Source organism: Prionailurus viverrinus, chromosome B4 (assembly GCF_022837055.1).
Source record: "Prionailurus viverrinus isolate Anna chromosome B4, UM_Priviv_1.0, whole genome shotgun sequence".
Lineage (NCBI taxonomy): Eukaryota > Metazoa > Chordata > Mammalia > Carnivora > Felidae > Prionailurus > Prionailurus viverrinus.
The window spans coordinates 115,010,181-115,033,972 of NC_062567.1; the positions used below are offsets into that span (position 1 = coordinate 115,010,181).

A 23,792-nucleotide genomic window follows, 5' to 3' on the forward strand; every position below is an offset into this window, starting at 1 on the left:
CTGGACTCAGCAGTTGAGTGAATACTATTTGTTGGACTCTGGAGAGGGAGTAATTTTGTATGGGAAAGAGAGAAAAGATACTGAGTTTTCAATATATTGACCTTTGGGACTAATAGAATATCCAAAGAGGTGTATATTATATAATTGGAACTACCATCTTGGAGTTCAAGAGAGGCCAAATATGTATAAGGACAAAGCCATCATTAATATATGGACTCAAATGAACAATACAAATAAATGATATCGTCTGGGGACAGTGTGTAGAGTGAGAAGGGAAGAGAATTATTTAAGAGTGCACTAAATCCAAGGGGCCTGTCCTGCTTCCATTAGTCAAGAGGAAGAAGAGGAGAGTTGATTGGTCCACAGCTGTTTTGTCATTCCCAACCTCAACCTTGAGAATCTCTCTGGTGCTATCAGCGCTGCCATTATCATGTGGTGTAACCAGTGAGAAAGCAGGAGTCCCACATAATCCAAAGTGCCCCTTTCCATTTCTAATGTTACAATTATACACACATTAATTAGTGTTATGCTGGACTAAAAGTATATCTTCCAAGGTTACTTTTCTTTGGAATATCTTCTCTGCTTGGCATCCCCCACTGCCTGCCCCCCAGATTTGTCCATCAGTAAGTATTTCCAGGAGAGGAATGTCTTTTTCAAATAAAAGAAGGCCAGGTTATACTCTCTTTCCAGGGTACTGGACAACTACTCACTTTGCATTTAAATAACTAATAGCAGCTACTGTAATTTTTCTTCCAGAACAAAGAAACTATTCCAACGCAGCTTGTAGGTTGCAAGTTGCCAATAGCAACTTCTCCTGCTAAAAACCAACCAACCAGGAGTGCCTGGGTAGCTCAGCTAGGCATCCAACGCTTGATTTTGGCTCAGGTCTTAATTTCACAGGCCTGAGACAGAGCCCTGAATTGGGCTCTATGTTGGGCTTGAAGCCTGCTTAAGATTCAATCTCTCTCTCTCTCTCTCTCTCTCTCTCTCTCTCAAAACAAAAGAAAACAACCAACAAACCAATTCTGCTTATCCAGGCACTCCATATTTGACCATTAAAGGAGAGGAGCCAGGAGAGGGAAAGGATGAGGATATAGGAGCAAGATCCCTGAGAAGGCAGGAGGCAGTGAGTCCTAGCACAGGTGGGAAGGGTTAGTTTGGATAGGAGATTGACCTCTCTCCTCTAACAGGAGAGTAGGATGGCTGGAGTTACAGGTGAGTGTGTAGGTAGGTTTCTGGACAGGAGATAAGCTAGTTTCCCTACATTTCCTCTGTGAAAAGGAAGCAAGGTCATTTGCTGAGAGTAAGGAAGTAAGGAGTAAGGGTGGGTTTCCGAGATTGAGAAGAATGGGAGGTTTTGCAGCAGCTTCTGTGGATGATTGCAGAGAGTACTGACCTAGAACAAAAGACCAGCATTTGGGGCCTAGTGCATGTTGAAGTCCTTGAATTCACATGTCTCCTCTCTCAGCCTTGTGTGATTTTTCTCCCATAGCACACAGCAGCTTGGGACTGGCCCTGCAATTCCTTACTTGCCATCCACAACTCCACTAGCTTTCCCCCACAACTTGAAGAATCACATTGAGATCCAAGTGATATTATTATAGAAATGACCCTGAATGTATTTTGGACATCTGTAAAAAGTAAAATGTATATTAATGTGACGATTTTGATATCAGAGCTGCTTCTGTCCCAAATTGATATGCTGAGAATTGTCCTTTCGGAAGCTTCCTCCAGCCTGACGGTAACCCCAGAACCCTGGCCTAGCCTCGAGTCCCAGATTTCAGGTGTTCATTTTTTTATAAACACATTTTTTGTATGGATTTTCTGTTATGACATGGAAAGTCCAATTAGTCTAATGGCTCTGTGTCCTTTCTCTGTTCTGCTTAAAACATTAGTAATCTGTTCAGATGACTCAATCTTTCTTCTTTAAACAGCAGTATTTTTTCTAAAAGTTGCCAGAATTCCAAATGAAGTGCCACTTTCTGAGACAAGTCATGTTAAATGTTCCATTATGTTTGCATTGTTTAAAACTTATTATGCTAAACATCTGGCATAGTCTTTTTATTTCTGTTCACCATTTGGTGTGTTAAGTAGAATTGGTTCTCTATTTCCCTTTTGATTGGAAAAATTCGTTATCATTTATCATTTTGTACTGTCATATGAAGATAAGGGGAAAAGACGACACAGTCCTTTCTAGTTCTAAGCCTCCACCTACATCAGAGAGCAAAGTTGAATGGAGAGCAAACATCAGCTCATTTCTGCTTTCTAATACAACATACTCCCTCGATATCAATTTTATAATGACACTGGACTGTTTTGCCTGGCATTTAAAGCCCTGATTGACCTAACCCCATCAACCTTTTCAAGACTTATTTCACCGTTTTCCTTCCCACACTCAGTTCCAAGGTCAGCATTAATTTAACGCTATTGCCGGGTCCCACGAAGTATTTCTATTTCTTAGCACCTTGGATCAGGTAGGTATTATCAGATTTATGCAACCACCCGTGTATATATCCTTTCACTGTATGGGAAGTAACAGTTATTACTTATCTTAAATAAATACTAAGTTACTCAGCTTCACAGAATACACCTACATCTAACAAATTCCTACAAGCTTATTTATACTCTTAGAGAATGGCCTTATGGGGTTCACCATGAAGGTGTCCCCTATGCAAATCAGACTGCTGGCCAGGGAAACCTTTCTTTTTTTTTTTTTTTTTTTTTTTTAGTTTTTTATTTCTATAGTTTTTTTTTTTTTTTTTTTTTTTTTTTTATGAAATTTATTGACAAATTGGTTTCCATACAACACCCAGTGCTCATCCCAAAAGGTGCCCTCCTCAATACCATCACCCACCCTCTCCTCCCTCCCACCCCCCATCAACCCTCAGTTTGTTCTCAGTTTTTAAGTCTCTTATGCTTTGGCTCTCTCCCATTCTAACCTCTTTTTTTTTTTTTTCCTTCCCCTCCCCCATGGGTTCCTGTGAAGTTTCTCAGGATCCACATAAGAGTGAAACCATATGGTATCTGTCTTTCTCTGTATGGCTTATTTCACTTAGCATCACACTCTCCAGTTCCATCCACGTTGCTACGAAAGGCCATATTTCATTTTTTCTCATTGCCACGTAATATTCCATTGTGTATATAAACCACAATTTCTTTATCCATTCATCAGTTGATGGACATTTAGGCTCTTTCCATAATTTGGCTATTGTTGAGAGTGCTGCTATGAACATTGGGGTACACGTGGCCCTATGCATCAGCGCTCCTGTATCCCTTGGATAAATTCCTAGCAGTGCTATTGCTGGGTCATAGGGTAGGTCTATTTTTAATTTTCTGAGGAACCTCCACACTGCTTTCCAGAGCGGCTGCACCAATTTGCATTCCCACCAACAGTGCAAGAGGGTTCCCGTTTCTCCACATCCTCTCCAGCATCTATAGTCTCCTGATTTGTTCATTTTGGCCACTCTGACTGGCGTGAGGTGATACCTGAGTGTGGTTTTGATTTGTATTTCCCTGATAAGGAGCGACGCTGAACATCTTTTCATGTGCCTGTTGGCCATCCGGATGTCTTCTTTAGAGAAGTGTCTATTCATGTTTTCTGCCCATTTCTTCACTGGGTTATTTGTTTTTCGGGTGTGGAGTTTGGTGAGCTCTTTATAGATTTTGGATACTAGCCCTTTGTCCAATATGTCATTTGCGAATATCTTTTCCCATTCCGTTGGTTGCCTTTTAGTTTTGTTGGTTGTTTCCTTGGCTGTGCAGAAGCTTTTTATCTTCATAAGGTCCCAGTAATTCACTTTTGCTTTTAATTCCCTTGCCTTTGGGGATGTGTCCAGTAAGAGATTGCTACGGCTGAGGTCAGAGAGGTCTTTTCCTGCTTTCTCCTCTAAGGTTTTGATGGTTTCCTGTCTCACATTTAGGTCCTTTATCCATTTTGAGTTTATTTTTGTGAATGGTGTGAGAAAGTGGTCTAGTTTCAACCTTCTGCATGTTGCTGTCCAGTTCTCCCAGCACCATTTGTTAAAGAGGCTGTCTTTTTTCCACTGGATGTTCTTTCCTGCTTTGTCAAAGATGAGTTGGCCATACGTTTGTGGGTCTAGTTCTGGGGTTTCTATTCTATTCCATTGGTCTATGTGTCTGTTTTGGTGCCAATACCATGCTGTCTTGATGATGACAGCTTTGTAGTAGAGGCTAAAGTCTGGGATTGTGATGCCTCCTGCTTTGGTCTTCTTCTTCAAAATTCCTTTGGCTATTCGGGGCCTTTTGTGGTTCCATATGAATTTTAGGATTGCTTGTTCTAGTTTCGAGAAGAATGCTGGTGCAATTTTGATTGGGATTGCATTGAATGTGTAGATAGCTTTGGGTAGTATTGACATTTTGACCATATTTATTTTTCCAATCCATGAGCAGGGAATGTCTTTCCATTTCTTTAAATCTTCTTCAATTTCCTTCATAAGCTTTCTATAATTTTCAGCATACAGATCCTTTACATCTTTGGTTAGATTTATTCCTAGGTATTTTATGCTTCTTGGTGCAATTGTGAATGGGATCAGTTTCTTTATTTGTCTTTCTGTTGCTTCATTGTTAGTGTATAAGAATGCAACTGATTTCTGTACATTGATTTTGTATCCTGCAACTTTGCTGAATTCCTGTATCAGTTCTAGCAGACTTTTGGTGGAGTCTATCGGATTTTCCATGTATAATATCATGTCATCTGCAAAAAGCGAAAGCTTGACTTCATCTTGGCCAATTTTGATGCCTTTGATTTCCTTTTGTTGTCTGATTGCTGATGCTAGAACTTCCAGCACTATGTTAAACAGCAGCGGTGAGAGTGGGCATCCTTGTCGTGTTCCTGATCTCAGGGAAAAAGCTCTCAGTTTTTCCCCGTTGAGGATGATGCTAGCTGTGGGCTTTTCATAAATGGCTTTTATGATCTTTAAGTATGTTCCTTCTATCCCGACTTTCTCAAGGGTTTTTATTAAGAAAGGGTGCTGGATTTTGTCGAAGGCCTTTTCTGCATCGATTGACAGGATCATATGGTTCTTCTCTTTTTTTTTGTTAATGTGATGTATCACGTTGATTGATTTGCGAATGTTGAACCAGCCCTGCATCCCAGGAATGAATCCCACTTGATCATGGTGAATAATTCTTTTTATATGCCGTTGAATTCGATTTGCTAGTACCTTATTGAGAATTTTTGCATCCATATTCATCAGGGATATTGGCCTGTAGTTCTCTTTTTTTACTGGGTCTCTGTCTGGTTTAGGAATCAAAGTAATACTGGCTTCATAGAATGAGTCTGGAAGTTTTCCTTCCCTTTCTATTTCTTGGAATAGCTTGAGAAGGATAGGTATTATCTCTGCTTTAAACGTCTGGTAGAACTCCCCTGGGAAGCCATCTGGTCCTGGACTCTTATTTGTTGGGAGATTTTTGATAACCGATTCAATTTCTTCGCTGGTTATGGGTCTGTTCAAGCTTTCTATTTCCTCCTGATTGAGTTTTGGAAGAGTGTGGTTGTTCAGGAATTTGTCCATTTCTTCCAGGTTGTCCAGTTTGTTGGCATATAAGTTTTCATAGTATTCCCTGATAATTGTTTGTATCTCTGAGGGATTGGTTGTAATAATTCCATTTTCATTCATGATTTTATCTATTTGGGTCATCTCCCTTTTCTTTTTGAGAAGCCTGGCTAGAGGTTTGTCAATTTTGTTTATTTTTTCAAAAAACCAACTCTTGGTTTCGTTGATCTGCTCTACAGTTTTTTTAGTTTCTATATTGTTTATTTCTGCCCTGATCTTTATTATTTCTCTTCTTCTGCTGGGCTTAGGCTGCCTTTGCTGTTCTGCTTCTAGTTCCTTTAGGTGTGCTGTTAGATTTTGTATTTGGGATTTTTCTTGTTTCTTGAGATAGGCCTGGATTGCAATGTATTTTCCTCTCAGGACTGCCTTTGCTGCGTCCCAAAGCGTTTGGATTGTTGTATTTTCATTTTCATTTGTTTCCATATATTTTTTAATTTCTTCTCTAATTGCCTGGTTGACCCACTCATTCGTTAGTAGGGTGTTCTTTAACCTCCATGCTTTTGGAGGTTTTCCAGACTTTTTTCTGTGGTTGATTTCAAGCTTCATAGCATTGTGGTCTGAAAGTAAGCATGGTATAATTTCAATTCTTGTAAACTTATGAAGGGCTGTTTTGTGACCCAGTATATGATCTATCTTGGAGAATGTTCCATGTGCACTCGAGAAGAAAGTATATTCTGTTGCTTTGGGATGCAGAGTTCTAAATATATCTGTCAAGTCCATCTGATCCAATGTCTCGTTCAGGGCCCTTGTTTCTTTATTGACCGTGTGTCTAGATGATCTATCCATTTCTGTAAGTGGTGTATTAAAGTCCCCTGCAATTACCACATTCTTATCAATAAGGTTGCTTATGTTTATGAGTAATTGTTTTATATATTTGGGGGCTCCGGTATTCGGTGCATAGACATTTATAATTGTTAGCTCTTCCTGATGGATAGACCCTGTAACTATTATATAATGTCCTTCTTCATCTCTTGTTACAGCCTTTAATTTAAAGTCTAGTTTGTCTGATATAAGTATGGCTACTCCAGCTTTCTTTTGGCTTCCAGTCGCATGATAAATAGTTCTCCATCCCCTCACTCTCAATCTAAAGGTGTCCTCAGGTCTAAAATGAGTCTCTTGTAGACAGCAAATAGATGGGTCTTGTTTTTTTATCCATTCTGATACCCTATGTCTTTTGGTTGGCGCATTTAATCCATTTACATTCAGTGTTATTATAGAAAGATACGGGTTTAGAGTCATTGTGATGTCTGTATGTTTTATGCTTGTAGTGATGTCTCTGGGACTTTGTCTCACAGGGTCCCCCTTAGGATCTCTTGTAGGGCTGGTTTAGTGGTGACAAATTCCTTCAGTTTTTGTTTGTTTGGGAAGACCTTTATCTCTCCTTCTATTCTAAATGACAGACTTGCTGGATAAAGGATTCTCGGCTGCATATTTTTTCTGTCTAGCACCCTGAAAATCTCGTGCCAATTCTTTCTGGCCTGCCAAGTTTCAAAAGAGAGATCAGTCACGAGTCTTATAGGTCTCCCTTTATATGTGAGGGCACGTTTACCCCTTGCTGCTTTCAGAATTTTCTCTTTATCCTTGTATTTTGCCAGTTTCACTATGATATGTCGTGCAGAAGATCGATTCAAGTTACGTCTGAAGGGAGTTCTCTGTCCCTCTTGGATTTCAATGCCTTTTTCCTTCCCCAGTTCAGGGAAGTTCTCAGCTATGATTTCTTCAAGGACCCCTTCAGCACCTTTCCCTCTCTCTTCCTCCTCTGGGATACCAATTATGCGTATATTATTTCTTTTTAGTGTATCACTTAATTCTCTAATTTTCCCCTCATACTCCTGGATTTTTTTATCTCTCTTTTTCTCAGCTTCCTCTTTTTCCATAACTTTATCTTCTAGTTCACCTATTCTCTCCTCTGCCTCTTCAAGCCGAGCTGTGGTGGTTTCCATTTTGTTATGCATTTCGTTTAAAGCGTTTTTCAGCTCCTCGTGACTGTTCCTTAGTCCCTTGATCTCTGTAGCAAGAGATTCTCTGCTGTCCTGTATACTGTTTTCAAGCCCAGCGATTAATTTTATGACTATTATTCTAAATTCACTTTCTGTTATATTATTTAAATCCTTTTTGATCAGCTCATTAGCTGTTGTTATTTCCTGGAGATTCTTCTGAGGGGAGTTCTTCCGCTTGGTCATTTTGGATAGTCCCTGGAGTGGTGAGGACCTGCAGGGCACTTCCCCTGTGCTGTAGTGTATAACTGGAGTTGGTGGGCGGGGCCGCAGTCAGACCTGATGTCTGTCCCCAGCCCACCGCTGGGGCCACGGTCAGACTGGTGTGTGCCTTCTCTTCCCCTCTCCTAGGGGCGGGATTCACTGTGGGGTGGTGTGGCTCGTCTGGGCTACTTGCACCGTGCCAGGCTTGTGATGCTGGGGATCTGGCGTATTAGCTGGGGTGGGTAGGCAAGGTGCTCGGGGGCAGGAGGGGCAGGCTTAGATCGCTTCTCCTTAGGTGATCCACTTCAGGAGGGGCCCTGTGGCAGCGGGAGGGAGTCAGATCCGCTGCCGGAGGTTTGGCTCCGCCGAAGCGCAGAGTTGGGTGTTTGCGCGGAGCGAGCAAGTTCCCCGGCAGGAACAGGTTCTCTTTGGGATTTTGGCTGGGGGATGGGCGGGGGAGATGGCGCTGGCGAGCGCCTTTGTTCCCCACCAAACTGAGCTCTGTTGTCAGGGGGCTCAGCAGCTCTCCCTCCCTTTGTCCTCCAGCCTTCCCGCTTTCCGAGCAGAGCTGTTAACTTATGACCTCCCAGACGCTAAGTCGCGCTTGTTGTGGGAACACAGTCCGTCAGGCCCCTCCGCTTTTGCAAGCCAGACTCGGTGGCTGTGCTTGGCCGGCGAGCCGCCCCTCCGCCCCGGCTCCCTCCCGCCAGTCCGTGGAGCGCGCACCGCCTCGCCGCCCTTCCTACCCTCTTGCGTGGGCCTCTCGTCTGCGTTTGGCTCCGGCGACTCCGTTCTGCTAATCCTCTGGCGGTTTTCTGGGTTATTTAGGCAGGTGTAGATGGAATCTAAGTGATCAGCAGGACGTGCGGTGAGCCCAGCGTCCTCCTAAGCCGCCATCTTGCCGCCCTCCAGGGAAACCTTTCTAGAGTTGATGCTAGCGCCCAGGTGTTCATGACCAGGTGAAGCTTTATAAATAAAGTAGGCAAGTTGTTCTGAGAAATGCCTCAGGAGTAGGGAGGCATGAAGGCCTGAAACCATAGTGAGTGTCAGAATTTATATTTGGCTCAATATTTTGTGAGCTTAAAGTACAAGGAGATGAGTGCTTTACACTAGGTAAGGGCCAGGCTAGAGAAGGCCAAAGAATAGTAATTAGTAACAAATTGTGGATGAGAGCAGCTCCCCTTTTTATGATTGCAGCGTCTGTTGCAGCTCTGGTTCATGGAGAATCTGCCCAACACAGCTTGTCTCTAGTCTAGTCCACCACTAGAATGTCTTATGAATCATTTACCGATCTTAAATCACCCCCTAACCCAGACATTTTGATGTCAGTAATTATGCCATTTCACATAGAAAGCAACTCAAGACAGGAGGTGGTGGTTATATGGACTTTTTAGAATGATTTTGTTTTTTTTGTTTTTTTTTTTTTTAAATTTTTTTTTTCAACGTTTATTTATTTTTGGGACAGAGAGAGACAGAGCATGAACAGGGGAGGGGCAGAGAGAGAGGGAGACACAGAATCGGAAACAGGCTCCAGGCTCTGAGCCATCGGCCCAGAGCCCGACGCGGGGCTCGAACTCACGGACCGCGAGATCATGACCTGGCTGAAGTCGGACGCTTAACTGACTGCGCCACCCAGGCGCCCCAGAGAATGATTTTGTTTTAACATGGGTGTGTTAAGTGGAAATATTTTCTTAACAGTTAACTTCCTATACCGAAACGTATATGGCTATATGTCCCAGAAATATGGGAAATTCATTATTGAGGAGATAATCTTGTTAATTTGTCCTTTATTTAAAGCAGTGGAATCGGGCAGCTTTAATTGTGGGGAAATATAATCTGGAGGTAAATTACCAGTTTCCTTAACAAAATCAGGGGAATTCTTAGACCCAAACATTAATGGGACTTTTGAGTTTATGAAAGATGGTGGATGACACTTGAAAATAGACAAGGGGTAATTAATAATATTTAATTATAATTAATAAATATTTTCAATTAGATTCTGCGTTCATGGAAAGAATATGACCTGGCAGTTATGATTATAAATTATGGAAAAAAGATGTTAGACATCACATCAGGGTGCAAATCTCTGTTTGGTGTGACTGACCAAGAAGAAACACAAGAGGAGGTAATTGATTTTTGTTTCTTGTCTTAAAACATATACTGATTTGAGTCTTTTAAGTGTCATGCGATATTAGCAAATGTGTTAGAAAATTGACTAGTTTCAAATTTGTCATATTTATATAAACAAAAAGTGGTATATAGCAAAGAGTTTCCTTGTTTAGAAGCATCCATGCTGGAATACTGAAGAGCCTCTCTCACCAGTACTGACCATCAGGTGTTGATGGAGCTTCCTATGCCCAGCTGGACAGGGGACTAAAAGCCCTGTAAAGTCTCTCCCAAATTGATTTTATGATTCTGGGTGGGTCAGCGAATGTAGTAAATACCCATCAGAGCTTTTTAGTTTGTTCACAGATTTTTCCTAACCTCATTGTGTCACCTAAATTGTCTTCTTTATGAAACTGCTAAGGTCTAAGACTACTTTTTAGTATCTGCCTCCCATTGTATTGCCTTTTCTTGAAACCATACGGTTATGTGTTTTTATAGATCAAATTTTGAAATGTTGCTTCATTTCTGAGGAGCACTAGGAATTACTTGAAGCCTACTAATTCACTGACTGGGGTGGGGAGAGAGACTGTCAACCCTAGACTCTGTTTCTGTTGGACTGGCCCCATCTCTATCTCTATTATATGATGAATTATATGCCAAAGTAAGTGTGTGCTTGCCACAAAAAGCTTCAAAAACCACCACTGTTTTACTGGACGAATTTTTTTAAGCCGTAATACTTTTTTGAGGGGTGAAGGGTCATTTTATTTAGAGAGAGTTTTGATTAAGCTGGATGCATTTTGAGGGTTTTTTTCCACCAACCGTTGTTCACTGTCAGAGTCCATCAGCCGCCAGGCCCTTTATGTCACCCAGGCCTTGACTCATGAGCCTGTTCCTTCACATCATTGCAGGGCAGGACCCCATGTGTCCTTCCATGGAGCCCCAAGCCCAGTGGAATGTTGTGATACTTCTTTCTAAGACTGTAGGGACCGAGAAGCTAACACCTAATTTATAAGAGTCAGAAATTGTTATAGCCCCTCAAGGACGCTTTAAGCCTGTAGGGGCTTGGGAGGGTTGTTTGTTTGTTTGTTTGAGAACAGGAGACATTAACACTTCAGTTCTCAGGCTCAGACTGTTGAAAACATGGTGGGGAGACTGAGCACAGATCCACTAATACTTAATCCACTAATTGCAGATCTTGTTATGTTTCAATGAAAGGCAAAGCAGCAAAGGCAATTAGCTTAGTTGTAAAGAAGCTCCTCTGGGAAAAAAAGAAAGGAAAGAAGAAAAGGGAAAAAGGAATACATTTCTGAGGGCAAGATGAGAGTTTTCTTTTGAGGATTTTTTAGAGCTCTACCCTCAGCTGCTTTCAGAAAAGTGTGTATAGGTTGAAGGGATGGTGCTAGTTGGGGTTTTGGGGTGTAGAAGTTACTGGAAAGAAGGGAGAGGGGAAGAGAAGAAATATTTTGTTTAATCTCCATAAAATACTGAGTATTGTGTTTGTCATTTAGTTGGGATGAAATGACTGTTATTATTAATTATTCATTTTTTTCACCTAGCCATGTAGATTGTAGTTTTTATCCACCGGGTGTGAAAGTATGAAATCGTAATTTAAAGATTATTACTTCAAAGTGACAATTGTTGAAACATGTTGAAGTACGTTCTGACACTTAACCAATGTTTTTAGGGTTCTTCTAAGAAGTCTTACAAGCCTAAGAAGCCACAGCAGATATTATTACCTGAAAAAATAAATGAACAGCTGGCCTTGTTGGAGACCCACCTACTCAAACTGACGAAGCAATGTAGTCATTTTTTTTCTTTCTGTATACTTCTACTTGGCATTATGTTTTTTTTTTTAAATAAGAAACTATTTTGTTAAAAGGATTAAGATGAGATTAGCATTTGGTAAATAAATCCTTTAAGGTGCTTTTACATTATTTCATTAATCCTAAAAATACTGTGTTAATAATGGATTGCTAACTGCTTTTTTTCTGATGTGGTTCATGAAGATTAAGTGATTTATTTAGGATTACATAGCTGGCTTATTTTTGATTCTAAAGCAGGGTTTCTCAGCCTCGACATTCTTGTCGATTTGGGTCAGCTAATTCTTTGCTGTGGAGTACCCTAGGATGATGAGTGGCATCCCTGTCCTCTACCTAGATGCTTGGCATGCCATCTTCCCTGCTTTGACAATCAACTGGGAGGCAAATGTTGCCAAGTGTATTGGTGAGGGGAGCGCAAAATTGAGAATCACTACTCTTTCAAAGGCAGAAATGTAACAGAAATAAAAGGATAGCGTGAAGTGTGTTAATGAGTGAGTGATTTGAACCACAGTCTGCTCAAGTGAAAGAGTGGTTTAGTTTTAGGTCATTGTGCCAAATAGGAATTTCAAAATGGATCACTGTGCATACAGTGATTAGAATTTTGGAGTTTGCAGTTTGGAAATCTGCTTAAGAAATTGATTTAGTTTCTAGTGATGCTAAATATTATCACCTGCTTTTTAGCAGGTACTTCAAACCTTCTGGAAGAATAAGAGAGTATCTTTTCTCTCCACATTTTCCTCAAGTAGGAGGTTCTACTTTTGGCCCCTCAGCCTTTCTGGAACTGACTACTTGCAGAATTCTGTGTCCTGACCTCACCTCTCTTAGTGTGCCTCAGTTCTATCTGGGATCACAATTCCCTGACCTGGATCTCTCTCTCTCTCTCTCTCTCTCTCTCTCTCTCTCTCTCTCTCCAAAGTCTGTTTTGAGTTGAATTAATGAATTGAACCCAATGCTCTATTATTCACACAACCAGTAAACCTAGCTTTGGGAAAGCTGTAATTGTCTCATTATAAAAATATAATTCTTTAAAATGTGAAGTGTTTTAGAGATGTGAATTATTTTCATTTTGTCAGTAAAAACATTTTACTAAGAAGCACAATGTAATGTTACTAGCTAAACAACAGATTTAATAACAAAACAATCATAAAATAATAGTTTTGTACAGTACTTTCTGTGTGCCAGGAAGTATTTTAAGTATTTTATACATATTGAAACTCATATGGCCCTTATATAACAACCATATGAGGGAGCTACTCTTATGCTCATTTTAAAGGTAAAGAACCTGAGGCACAGAGAAGATGAGTAACTTAACAAGGTCTCATAACTAAAAATTGTTGGTGTTAGAATTTGAACCCAGGCAGCCTTGCTCCAGTGGCTGTGCTGTTCATTATTGTATATTTTACGGTCTTTTAAAAGTAATTTTGTAAAAATAAAGTTAACATAATTGGTATGTTTCTGAGTCTGGGGTTTGCTGGTAATATGACAGCCATTGAATATGAGAGACTCAAGCCTTAGAAACTCTTCACCTCTTTGGTGGTGATCTCCTTGGCTTTTAGGGGGAAAAATGAAAGGAAAATAACTAAGATCACTGAAGTTTTTAATGCCCCCAAATATAATGATGTAGTTGATATTTGAAAGCACATAATTTAGAATGAATGCTTGAACATTCTTCCAAAGAATTTTCATTTTTGGTTATTCACGTTAAACAGAACCTACAACTTACTAATTTTTTAAACCTTAGATGTTACAACTGAACTCTCAGGAACAGAGGACCCTGTATTTCTTTACCCTATTGTTTTAAACTGGTCGGTCAAAGGTGCTGTGAAAGAAGGTAGGTGACCTAAACGTATATGTGCTGTTCACTCGATTTTCTATTGAAGATCATTTATTGTGTGGATTTTGTTGTTGTCTGAAAGATCTCACTTTTCTAGACAGAAGGTTTTGAGTTCTTACCTGTTTAGAATAACACAAAATAACTATTGGTTGTCAAGTAATATGATTTAAAATCTGGAAAGACAGAACTTTGATGGTGACTTATTTTGGTAGTGAGTGATATTATGAAGCTTATGAGTACCAGGTAATTGAAAAATGTGAGTGATTGTCAAGTCCAGCTATGAAGAAATAGCAACATTATTGCTTAGCTCAGAGTGACAGAGAAAAAAATTAGGATAACTAGTAATTTTGATAATTAGCACTTTTCCCCCCAACTTGTCTGACATTAGAGGCAACTTTTATGAACTAGTTTTCAACACTGAGATATTTGGAAAACAAATGAAATATAGACCGTAAAGGATTATTTGATCTTGGAAAGACAGGAGTTCTTGACACATTTACTGCTATACATTTCTTTGTTTTCACAGTTATGAAATTTAAGCAGAGACCTAGATTCCTAGAATTCTTTACACAAGTTATGCTAAAATGTATGAACGATGAAAAATTTCATCTTATGGTGGAGATAACAAATCCTGTTTATGACTTCTTAAAAAGGTATTTGTAGTATATATTTTATAATATTTAAAGCTTTAAAAGATAGGTAACATTGTCATTTTAAGATATATAAAGTGGATGGAAAAGATGGTGGAGTATGCACGTAGTGTGGGGTAAACAGCCACTTAGGAGACAGTAAGGATTTATGTCTGTGTGTGTAAATAGATAAATAACTAAACATTTTCTTCCAACAACTGGTCTTCCCTTTCACCATTATGCATTGATCTGTCTCTCATTTTAGTAAAAAGAAGCATCAATAACATGAGGTCTATTTAAAACATGGCAGCAAAAGGGAAACATTCTCAGGAAAACATGTAGAAAAACATTCTTCCTAAAACAGGCACTTCATTTATTAGAAAACAAAGCTTGGAATTTATGTGCTTCATATTTTCAAGTGATAAAGGAGGAAATTGCTTTCATTAAATTTCACAGGTTACGGTATTCAGAGAATTAGTCAGAAAGTTCTATTAAATTAAAAAAAAATCAGAGCTGAAATTAGAAGTTTGGAAGCCACAAATAACATTGTTAATACCAAAGAGAATCAGAAGACACTTGGTGTATGGTGAAATTTGGAGGGCTGATTGTGGGGGTCCAACCTAAGAATAGTAGATATTTTGAAAGAGGAAAACAGAGTAAGTGGCTTAGAATCATTGACCAGTGGGTGTAACAAAAGACTCAAGGTTGGAGATTGAGCAGTGTGACTAAGTTCATAATGATTTCAATTTTCAAGTCTGAGCAGATGTTTTAGGATGTTCTTCTCCAACTCAGGGAAAATAGAGGGAGGAACAGATGCAAAACTTTGATTTCTACCTGGATAGTAATACCTATTTTATTTTTATGTTCATATGCTTAACATAGTTTTGCACAAAAGAGATTTTCTGCAACAGAAAAATGTGCAGCTGTGTTTTCTTCCAATTTTATGGTTTCATGATTTATATTTAATCTTTTAATCCATGTGGAATTTATTTTGGTGTGGGGATTTAGATTAAACTTCAGGTTCTCCACCCGCCCCCCCACCCCAGCTTATCAATTGTACCAGTAATATTTTAGAGAATAATTCAGGGCACCAGTGTGGCTCAGTCAGTTGAGTATCTGACCCTAGATTTCAGTCTGACCCTTGATTTCAGCTCAGGTCATGATCCCAGGATCGTGGGATTGAGCCCCATGTTGGGGGCTCTTCGCTGAGTGTGGAGCCTAATAAGATTCTCTCTCTTTCTCTGTCCCTTTCCCCCACTTATGTGTGCTCTCTCTCTCTCTCTCAAAAATAAAAAAAATAAAATAAAAAGGAAACTCTTTCAAAAAGAAAAAAGAATAATCTCTGTGTTACTTATTTTTAATTCTACCTTTTCACATTCAAAGTGGGTGATTCTACCAATCATGCTTATAAATGACAATGGAAAGGTATTTCATAAATTTTCATGTTCTTTTTTTTTTAATGTTATCTATTTATTTTGAGAGAGAAAGAGCAAGTGAACATGAGTGGGGAGGGGCAGAGAGAGAGTGAGAGGGAGAATTCTAAGCAGGCTCTAAGCTGCCAGCACAGAGCCCAAAGTGGGCAGATCCCACGACCATAAGATCAAGTCATGACCTGAGCCAAAATCAAGAGTCCAACACTTAATCAACTGAGCCACTCAGGCCCCCATGAATTTTCATGTTCTATATTAAAAAAAAGTCAATGTATATGGAAGTAACTGCTGAGAAGACAAGATTGATTTGACAGAAATATAATAATATTGAGAGAGTTGAACATGCTACTTTAGAAAGAAATAAAAAGAACACAGAACATGCATATAATTAGTAAGATTAATTTAACATATATAGCCAATCAAGACTAAACACCTTTTAAAGCACTCATTAATTTTTTAAAAAGTAATACTTTTTAATAAGTAATTTTTTTAAAAGTAATATTTAAAAAGTAATATTTAAGTTGCAGAATAAGGCTCAATAGTAACCTAGAGTAAAATTTGTAAAGACCACATAGTTTTACAGTATAATAAAACTGAAAAATTTTAACGTTAATTTATTCTTAAGAAAGAGAGAGAGAGACAGAGTGTGAATGGGGGAGGGGCAAAGAGAGAGGGAGACACAGAATCTGAAGCAGGCTCCAGGCTCTGAGCTGGCAGCACAGAGCCTGATGTGGGACTCGAACTCACAAGCTGTAAGATCATGACCTGAGCCCAAGTTGGACGCTTAAACAGACTGAGCCACCCAGGTGCCCCTAAAACTGAAATTTTATAAAAAAATACTGGCATATGTAATTATTGGATCAAAAAAAGAAATCTAACTGAAAGTATACTTTTGAAAGTTAATGATAATGAGAAACCCTAACTCAAAAGTACTCAAAATAGAGAAGTTTTTAGCTTTAGAAGCCTCTATTACTAAAAATTAAAAATAAAATCAAATGAACTTTCATTGAACTCAAGCAACTAGAAAAATGAAATAAATCTAAGAAAGCAAAAAAAAGAAAATAAAAATAAAAGTTGAAATTAAATAATGGTTTCAAAATCATTTAATTGGTAACTACTAGAACTAGTTCTTTGGAGATAAGAATAAATTAGGCAAATTTCCAGCCACCGTAATAAGAGAAAGTGAAATACAAGTAATCCACAGAGGTAATAATCATACATTTGGAAGCAGTTAAACAACGATTAGATAATAGCATATACAATTTAATATGAATAAATTAGAAATTTCTAATTGAAAATGATGATAATCTGGAATTTTTTAAATAAGAATTGATTGAAATAGTAAAAAATTGAATAGTTCAGATTTTTTTAGGCTACTTCTTTCATATTTTAAAGGAACAGATAATTTTTACTTTACATAAAGCTATTTCAGCACATGGGTTTAAAGTTTCCTACTAAATTTATCACACCAGTCTCTGATAGCAGCTTTATAAAAAGAATTTTAAAAATAGTCAATTCTAAATCAGTAGTATATAGAAACAAAAATTCGTAAAGTACTAGCTTATAAATTCAGCATTGAAAATGTAGATCTTATTCTCAATATAAATATAGTAGGAAATCTGCAAGTGTAATTATTATTGGTAGTCAAAGGAACCTTTAGCATACGCTAAAAAGTCATGTGGTGAAATTCAACAACCATTCCTGGCAAATTAGGTGTAGAATAATATTTTCTGTTCAAATTAGCTTTTTAACAAGGAAACTTATTCCTTATATCATTTAACATTGTTGTGAAAGTTCTTGCCAAAGCATTAAATAAGAAATAGAATTTAAGATTAGAATTCATGTGATTATCACAAAATAGGGTCTCCAAAATGTTTGTCAAATGAATTCTTCAGTGAAGTACTCTGAAAAGGAGATAAAGTGATTGCTATTTGCAAATAATTATTTTTTAAAACTTAAGCTAATTAACCAGTAACTATCAGAACTAATTAGAGAATTCCATAGGATAGCTAGATGCAAAGCCAATAGCTCTCCTATATCAACTAGACAGTATAATGGAAAAATGATCCCATTCCTATGAAGCACAGGATTAAATTTATCAGGATTTGTGAGGAGACTTAGGCTAATAAAAGAAGATCAAACATTTTCACTAAGGGATATTTTTAAAAATGACTTGAATAAATGGAGAGACATAGTACATTACTTGATGGACAGATGGACTACTTTAATTTCTATTATCTTCAAATTAATTTATTGGTTTAATGTAATTCTAATAAAATTCATTTTATGGAATGACCTAGAATAATGAAATATATTTGAAAAATAAAAAAGAGAGAGATTTGTATTATCAGATAAAGTATAACAGAGTTCTGTTTTTGAAATTATAGGCAGACAGGCATTGGGATTCAATGTTTTTAGTCAGAAACAGGTGTTGATACAAGTAATTAAAATAATGAATAAGCCATGAAATCAAAGATCAATAACACTACATAAAAATTTAAAAATCCCATTTTTCATAATATACTATAAACAAAATAAAAAGCTAGGAGGAAGCATTCTTTGAAGAGGTCAGGAAGTGGGAGGAGTTTAATTGATTCAGTGGGTGAGAATTCTGCAGAGCATGGAGGCGAATGTTGAGAAAATTAGAAGATGGCAAGTGTATATCCATGACCTTCTCTCCTTCCTGTATCTTTCTGCAGTAACAGAAACCAGGTCAAGCATTCTGGAGGGTAGGTGAGGCAGGGGATAGAGAAGAGACCAACCTGCTTGGAAAATAGTAGGCAACCAGTCTCCAGATGCAAGTTGCACAGGGTGGTTCCCCAAGTCCCCAGTGGTCACTGGTCCAAGCTTCCTAGTTGATGGAGACAAAACATTTGCCAAAATTAATGCCAACTAACTGGGGGACTCTTGGAACTGCTGCAGCTGGGCTGGAGTCCCAACCAACCATAGGATCCAGGATCATCATTAAAATTGAAATAAGTGGCCAACAGCCATTGGGACCAAGGTGAATTTGAAACCCCAACTCCTGTAACTAGTTATCCAGACTCACCCAGTCATTTCATTAGCCTTCCATTTCATTAGCCTTACATTTTATTCAATTTAAGTTTTTGGATCTCATTTATCATGTGATAGCAGGGTTTTGCTGGAATTAGCAAATACCTACCCAAAGAAATATAAATTTTAGAAAAAATAGAAATTTCAGGGACAGTAGATGATAAGTATCAATAGAAGGAGGGATAATGAGAGACTTCACAGTGCTGGAAGGGCCTGGATTACCTTAGGGGCCCATGGCAGATTGAAAAAATGAGGTTAAGAACTTCTACAAGTCATTGGAGGAGGGGATAAGTTTTCATAGTCACATAAAATGCTTAGCACCTGTTGGTATTCAGAACATGATAACAGCTAAGAGCCTTGACATGATGGAACCAAAGAGACTGAAATCTGTTGGTAGCAAGATAGCTTGTCCAGGGAAACTCTTATGTAGTTATCTTTTCAGTTTTAAAGGGATGTGTTCATGTTGTTTTATTTTCAGTTCAATTCTGTTTCTTCTATGTCATACATCAGCTCTCATCACATGTTATGGTATGAATTACATTTTGCTCTTTCGAGAGGGCAGTTATTCATTGATGATAAATAATATCACAGTCTAATTTATGCATGAGACACAAACAGTTTTGGACATTCTTCTCATACGATTTCAGTGACAACATTCATTAAAGATTTATTGCTTTGGGATAATTTTGTAAATTCTTACAGATCCTTTTAACTGACTTTTTATTTTTGTATTAGGAGGAATGAATCCCTACTTGGAATTAAAAGAAAAAAATATAAAGACAATATTTTGTGTAAAAAGACAGGCAAACCTTTGAAGAAGTTCAAAGCTGCAGTAATGGAGATTGGAAGAGTAAGAGTTTTGAATTTTAAGTTAATGAAATTAAGAGATTCATGTATCTAGAAATGATTGGCTGCATTGTATTTATTATAATATGAAATAGGGGTGCGTGGGTAGCTCAATTGGTTAAGTGCCCGATTCTTATTTTGGCTTAGATTGTAATCTCATCCTCATGAGATCAAGCCCTGCATTGGGCTCCATGCTGGGTATAGAGCCTACTTAAGATTCTTTCTCTCTCCCTTTTCCTCTGTCCCTCCCCTGCTCTCTCTTTCTTAAGAGAGAGAAAAAAAAAGAAACAGAAGGAAATACCAATAAACAATATTATTATTATATAATATAATACATTATAATTCTTAAGTTACCCTGTGGATATTTTTAAAAAAATTTTTATGCTTATTTATTTTTGACAGAGAGAGAGAGAGAGACAGAGCATGAGAGGGGGAGGGGCAGAGAGAGAGGGAGACACAGAAGCTGAAGCAGGCTCCAGGCTCTGAGCTGGCAGCACAGAGCCCGACACGGGGCTCGAACTCACAGACTGCGAGATCATGACCTGAGCCAAAGTCGGATGCTCAACCGACTGAGCCACCCAGGCACCCCCCCATGTGGATATTTTAAAAAATTTTTAATGTTTCTTTATTTTTGAGAGAGAGACAGAATGTGAGCAGGAGAGGGGCAGAGAGGGGGAGACACAGAATCCAAAGCAGGCTCCAGGCTCTGAGCTGTCAGTACAGAGTCTGACATGGGGCTCGAACTCATAAGCCGTGAGATCATGACCTGAGCTGAAGTTGGACAATTAACCAACTGAGCCAGCTAGGCTCCTCTCCATGTGGATATTTTTATAGTCATATATTGTTTTGTTTCTTTTGATAGTAATTTTAATTGAAAGTTATAAAGATATCACTGTATTTCATTGTCAAGAGATAAACATTAGAGTATGAATAAATTATAATATTGTGTTCATAGTTTAGATTTAATTTGTAACATTTTTGTTATCTCCTTTATTAAGACTATAGAAATGATGCCAAGAAAAAGAAGTAAAAGAAAGGAAACTCTAAGAGAATTTTTTTCTAAAAATCCATCTATTGCTGAAATGATGGAACATGAAAGGTATTAATTGATTAATTAATTCCATAAATGTTTACTATGTGGTTGGCATTATTTTGGGCATTGGGGATACACTGGTAGACTAGATAGATAAGATCACGGCCCTTGGGGAACTTACATATTAATGATAGGAACACACTAAATAAGTGAACACACAAATAAACAAGACAATTTAACATTCTGATAAGTTTTATAAAATAAATGAACAGGATGATATGCCTAGAGTAACTGGCCTTGGGTGGAGGTAGTAGTTTAGGTAGGGTGGTCAAGAACCTGATTGGTAAATTACTTTTAATTATTAGTGGGCTTGATGTTCTTGTTCATAAAACTGAAACCATAAAACTTATCATGATGAAATGTTTATCATCTATTTTTATGAGTATGAACTTATGATTCTTATATATTCTTTATATATCATACCGTCATTATATATATAAAATGTCCTTCTTTATTTAGTAATTTGGATCTTAAGAGCAACATATGCATAATAGAACCACTCTCACTTTGTTTTTGTTGGTATTTGCCTACTATCTGTTTGACTGTTCCTTTATTTTCTTTATTTAAATTATGACATTTTTGGGGCACCTGGGAGGTTAGGTCGGTTGAGTGTCCAACTTCGGCTCAGGTCATGATCTCACGGCTTGTGAGTTCGAGCCCCATGTCGGTCTCTGTGCTGACAGCTCAGAGCCTAGAGCCTTTTCGGATTCTGTGTCTTTCTCTCTCTCTCTGCCCCTCCCCCACTCACATTCTGTCTCTGTCTCTCAAAAATATATAAACATTAAACAAAAATTTAAATTATGACATTTTTAATGCTATAAATGCTTACATTAAGAAAAAAAGTGCAAGGAAACAACATTATACCACAAGGAACTAAAAAAGAAGAAACTTTACTGAAATTTAGTAGAGGAAAGAAATAACAAAGAAAAGTCATAAATAAATAAAATAGAGACCAGAATAACAATAACATAACATTGAAAGTAATGACCAGTTTTTCCAAACAATAAACAAAATTGGCAATGCTTTAACTGCATTAACTAAGAAAAAAAAAGACTCAAAAACCAAAATGAGAAATGGAAGAGAAAACAATAGAACAAATAACTACAAAAAATGCATAGTGTGATAACAGATTACTATAAGCAATTGTATACTAACAAATCAGATAACTTGGAAAAAAAAACCCAGATAATTCCTAAAAAAAAAACAAGTTACCAAAACTCTGAATCATGAATCTTGAATCTAAGAAGTAAGAAATATTCTTAGCCCAACAACAAGAATGAAAATTGAATTAAGAATAAAAAGTATCCCGGAACAGAAAAGCCCAATACTACTTGGTTTCATTGCTAAGTTCTACCAAACATTAAAAAAAAATAAGTAATGACAATCTTTATCAAAATCTTACAAATAATGGAATAGGAGGAACACATTCAAAATCATTCCATGAGGCCAGTACTACCCTAATACCAAAGCAGGGTAAAAACAAAAAAAGAACAAAAAAGTCTAGCTTGTCTGATACACGTATCACTACTCTGACTTTCTTTTGACATCCATTTTCATGATAAATGTTTCTCCACCTTCACTTTTAATCTGCAGGTGTCTTTAGGTCTAAAGTGAGTGTCTTATAGGCAGCATATAGATGGGTCTTTAGTCCATTTACAATCAAAGTAATTATTGATAGGTATGTATTTAGTGCCATTTTATTACTTGTTTTGTTATTGTCTCTGGAGATTTTCTGTTTCCTTTTTCGTCTTTGTCACTTTTGGTCTTTCTTTCCCTCTCAGAGAGTCCCCTTTAATATTTCTTACAGGGCTGGTTTAGTGGTCATGAACTCCTTTAGTTTTTGTTTGTCTGGGAAACTCTTTATTTCTCCTTCTATTCTGAATGATAGCCTTGCTGGATAGAGTATTCTTGGCTGCAGAGTTTTCCTGCTTGGCACTTTAAATATATCATGCCACTCCCTTCTGACTTGCCAACTTTCTGTTGAGAAATCTCCAGCTAGCCTTAGGGGTTTTCCCTTGTAAGTTAAGGACTTCTTTTATCCTGCTGCTTTTAAGATTTTTTTGTTTATCACTATATTTTTGCAAATGTAATTGTAATATGTCTTGGTGTTGGACTGCTTTTGTTGATTTCAATGGGAGTTATCTGTGCCTCCTGGATCTGGATGTCTCTTCCTTCTTCAGATTAGGAAGTTTTCTGTTATTTCTTAGAATAATTTTCTGCCTGCCTTTCTCTTTCTCCTTCTTCTGAGACTCCTATAATATGAATGTTATTACATTTTATGGAGTCACTGAGTTCCCTAAATCTATTCTCATGTTGCATAGTTCTTCTTTCTCTCTTTGTTCATCTTCATTATTTTCCATTATTTTATATTGTAGGGCACTAATTCATTCCTCTGCTTTTCCAACCTGCTGTTCCTTGTGTCAAACTTGTTTCCAATCTCGTTTATTGTATTCTTCATCTCTCACTGATTCTGTTTTAACTCTTATCTCTGTGAAGAGTCTCACTGATGATTTCTTTTCTGAAGCCCCGTGAGTATCCTTAATGACTGTTGCTCGAAACTCTCCATCAGGCAGTGGTAATATCATAGCCAATGAGGTTTATCTAAGATGCAATTATTGCTAATTGAAAAGTTTCCCAATACCCCACTAACATGACCTGAAAGATGACATATTTTAGATGAGCATAGAAAATAATATAACAAAAAACATGTACAGTTTTTTATATGCAGTTTAAAATATAAAACTTTGAAACACAGTTGAAAGTCTCATGCGTCCTTTTTGGAATGCATTTTTGTCCCTTGTAAAAACCAGAAGTAATACTAACCAAAATTGTCATTTATCATGCTTATCACAAGTGACTTAATACTTCAATTGAATGTTTTTTTTAAATGTTTATTCATTTTTGAAAGACAGAGAGAGACAGAGTATAAGCAGGGGTGGGGCAAAGAGAGAGGGAGGACACAGTATCTGAAGCAGGCTCCAGGCTGTCAGCACAGAACTCACAAACTGCGAGATCATGACCTGAGCCAAAGTCAGACGCTTAACCAACTGAGCTACCCAGGCACCCCATTTTATACTTCAATTGAATACGTATATACTCCTAAATAATGTGTAGTACTTTTTTACAGTTTGCTTTGCCATTTTGCTCCTTTCCCTCAATACTACATTTTTGAGATTTTTAACGTTGATTATATATGTCTAGTT

At 37.7% G+C, this 23,792-nt stretch overlaps 1 protein-coding gene across 3 annotated transcripts in view; it reads left to right on the forward strand.

Annotated features, from left to right (window-relative positions):
• Window positions 1–23,792, forward strand: part of CFAP54 (cilia and flagella associated protein 54) — a 301,918-nt gene that overhangs the window by 120,494 nt on the left and 157,632 nt on the right. For all 3 annotated transcript variants that reach the window (XM_047868490.1, XM_047868491.1, XM_047868492.1), the window contains exons 27-32: window positions 9,774–9,902; window positions 11,568–11,682; window positions 13,445–13,534; window positions 14,064–14,190; window positions 19,386–19,500; window positions 20,495–20,595. In XM_047868490.1, the coding sequence (XP_047724446.1) occupies window positions 9,774–9,902; window positions 11,568–11,682; window positions 13,445–13,534; window positions 14,064–14,190; window positions 19,386–19,500; window positions 20,495–20,595 (677 nt within the window). The remainder of the gene's footprint in view (window positions 1–9,773; window positions 9,903–11,567; window positions 11,683–13,444; window positions 13,535–14,063; window positions 14,191–19,385; window positions 19,501–20,494; window positions 20,596–23,792) is intronic.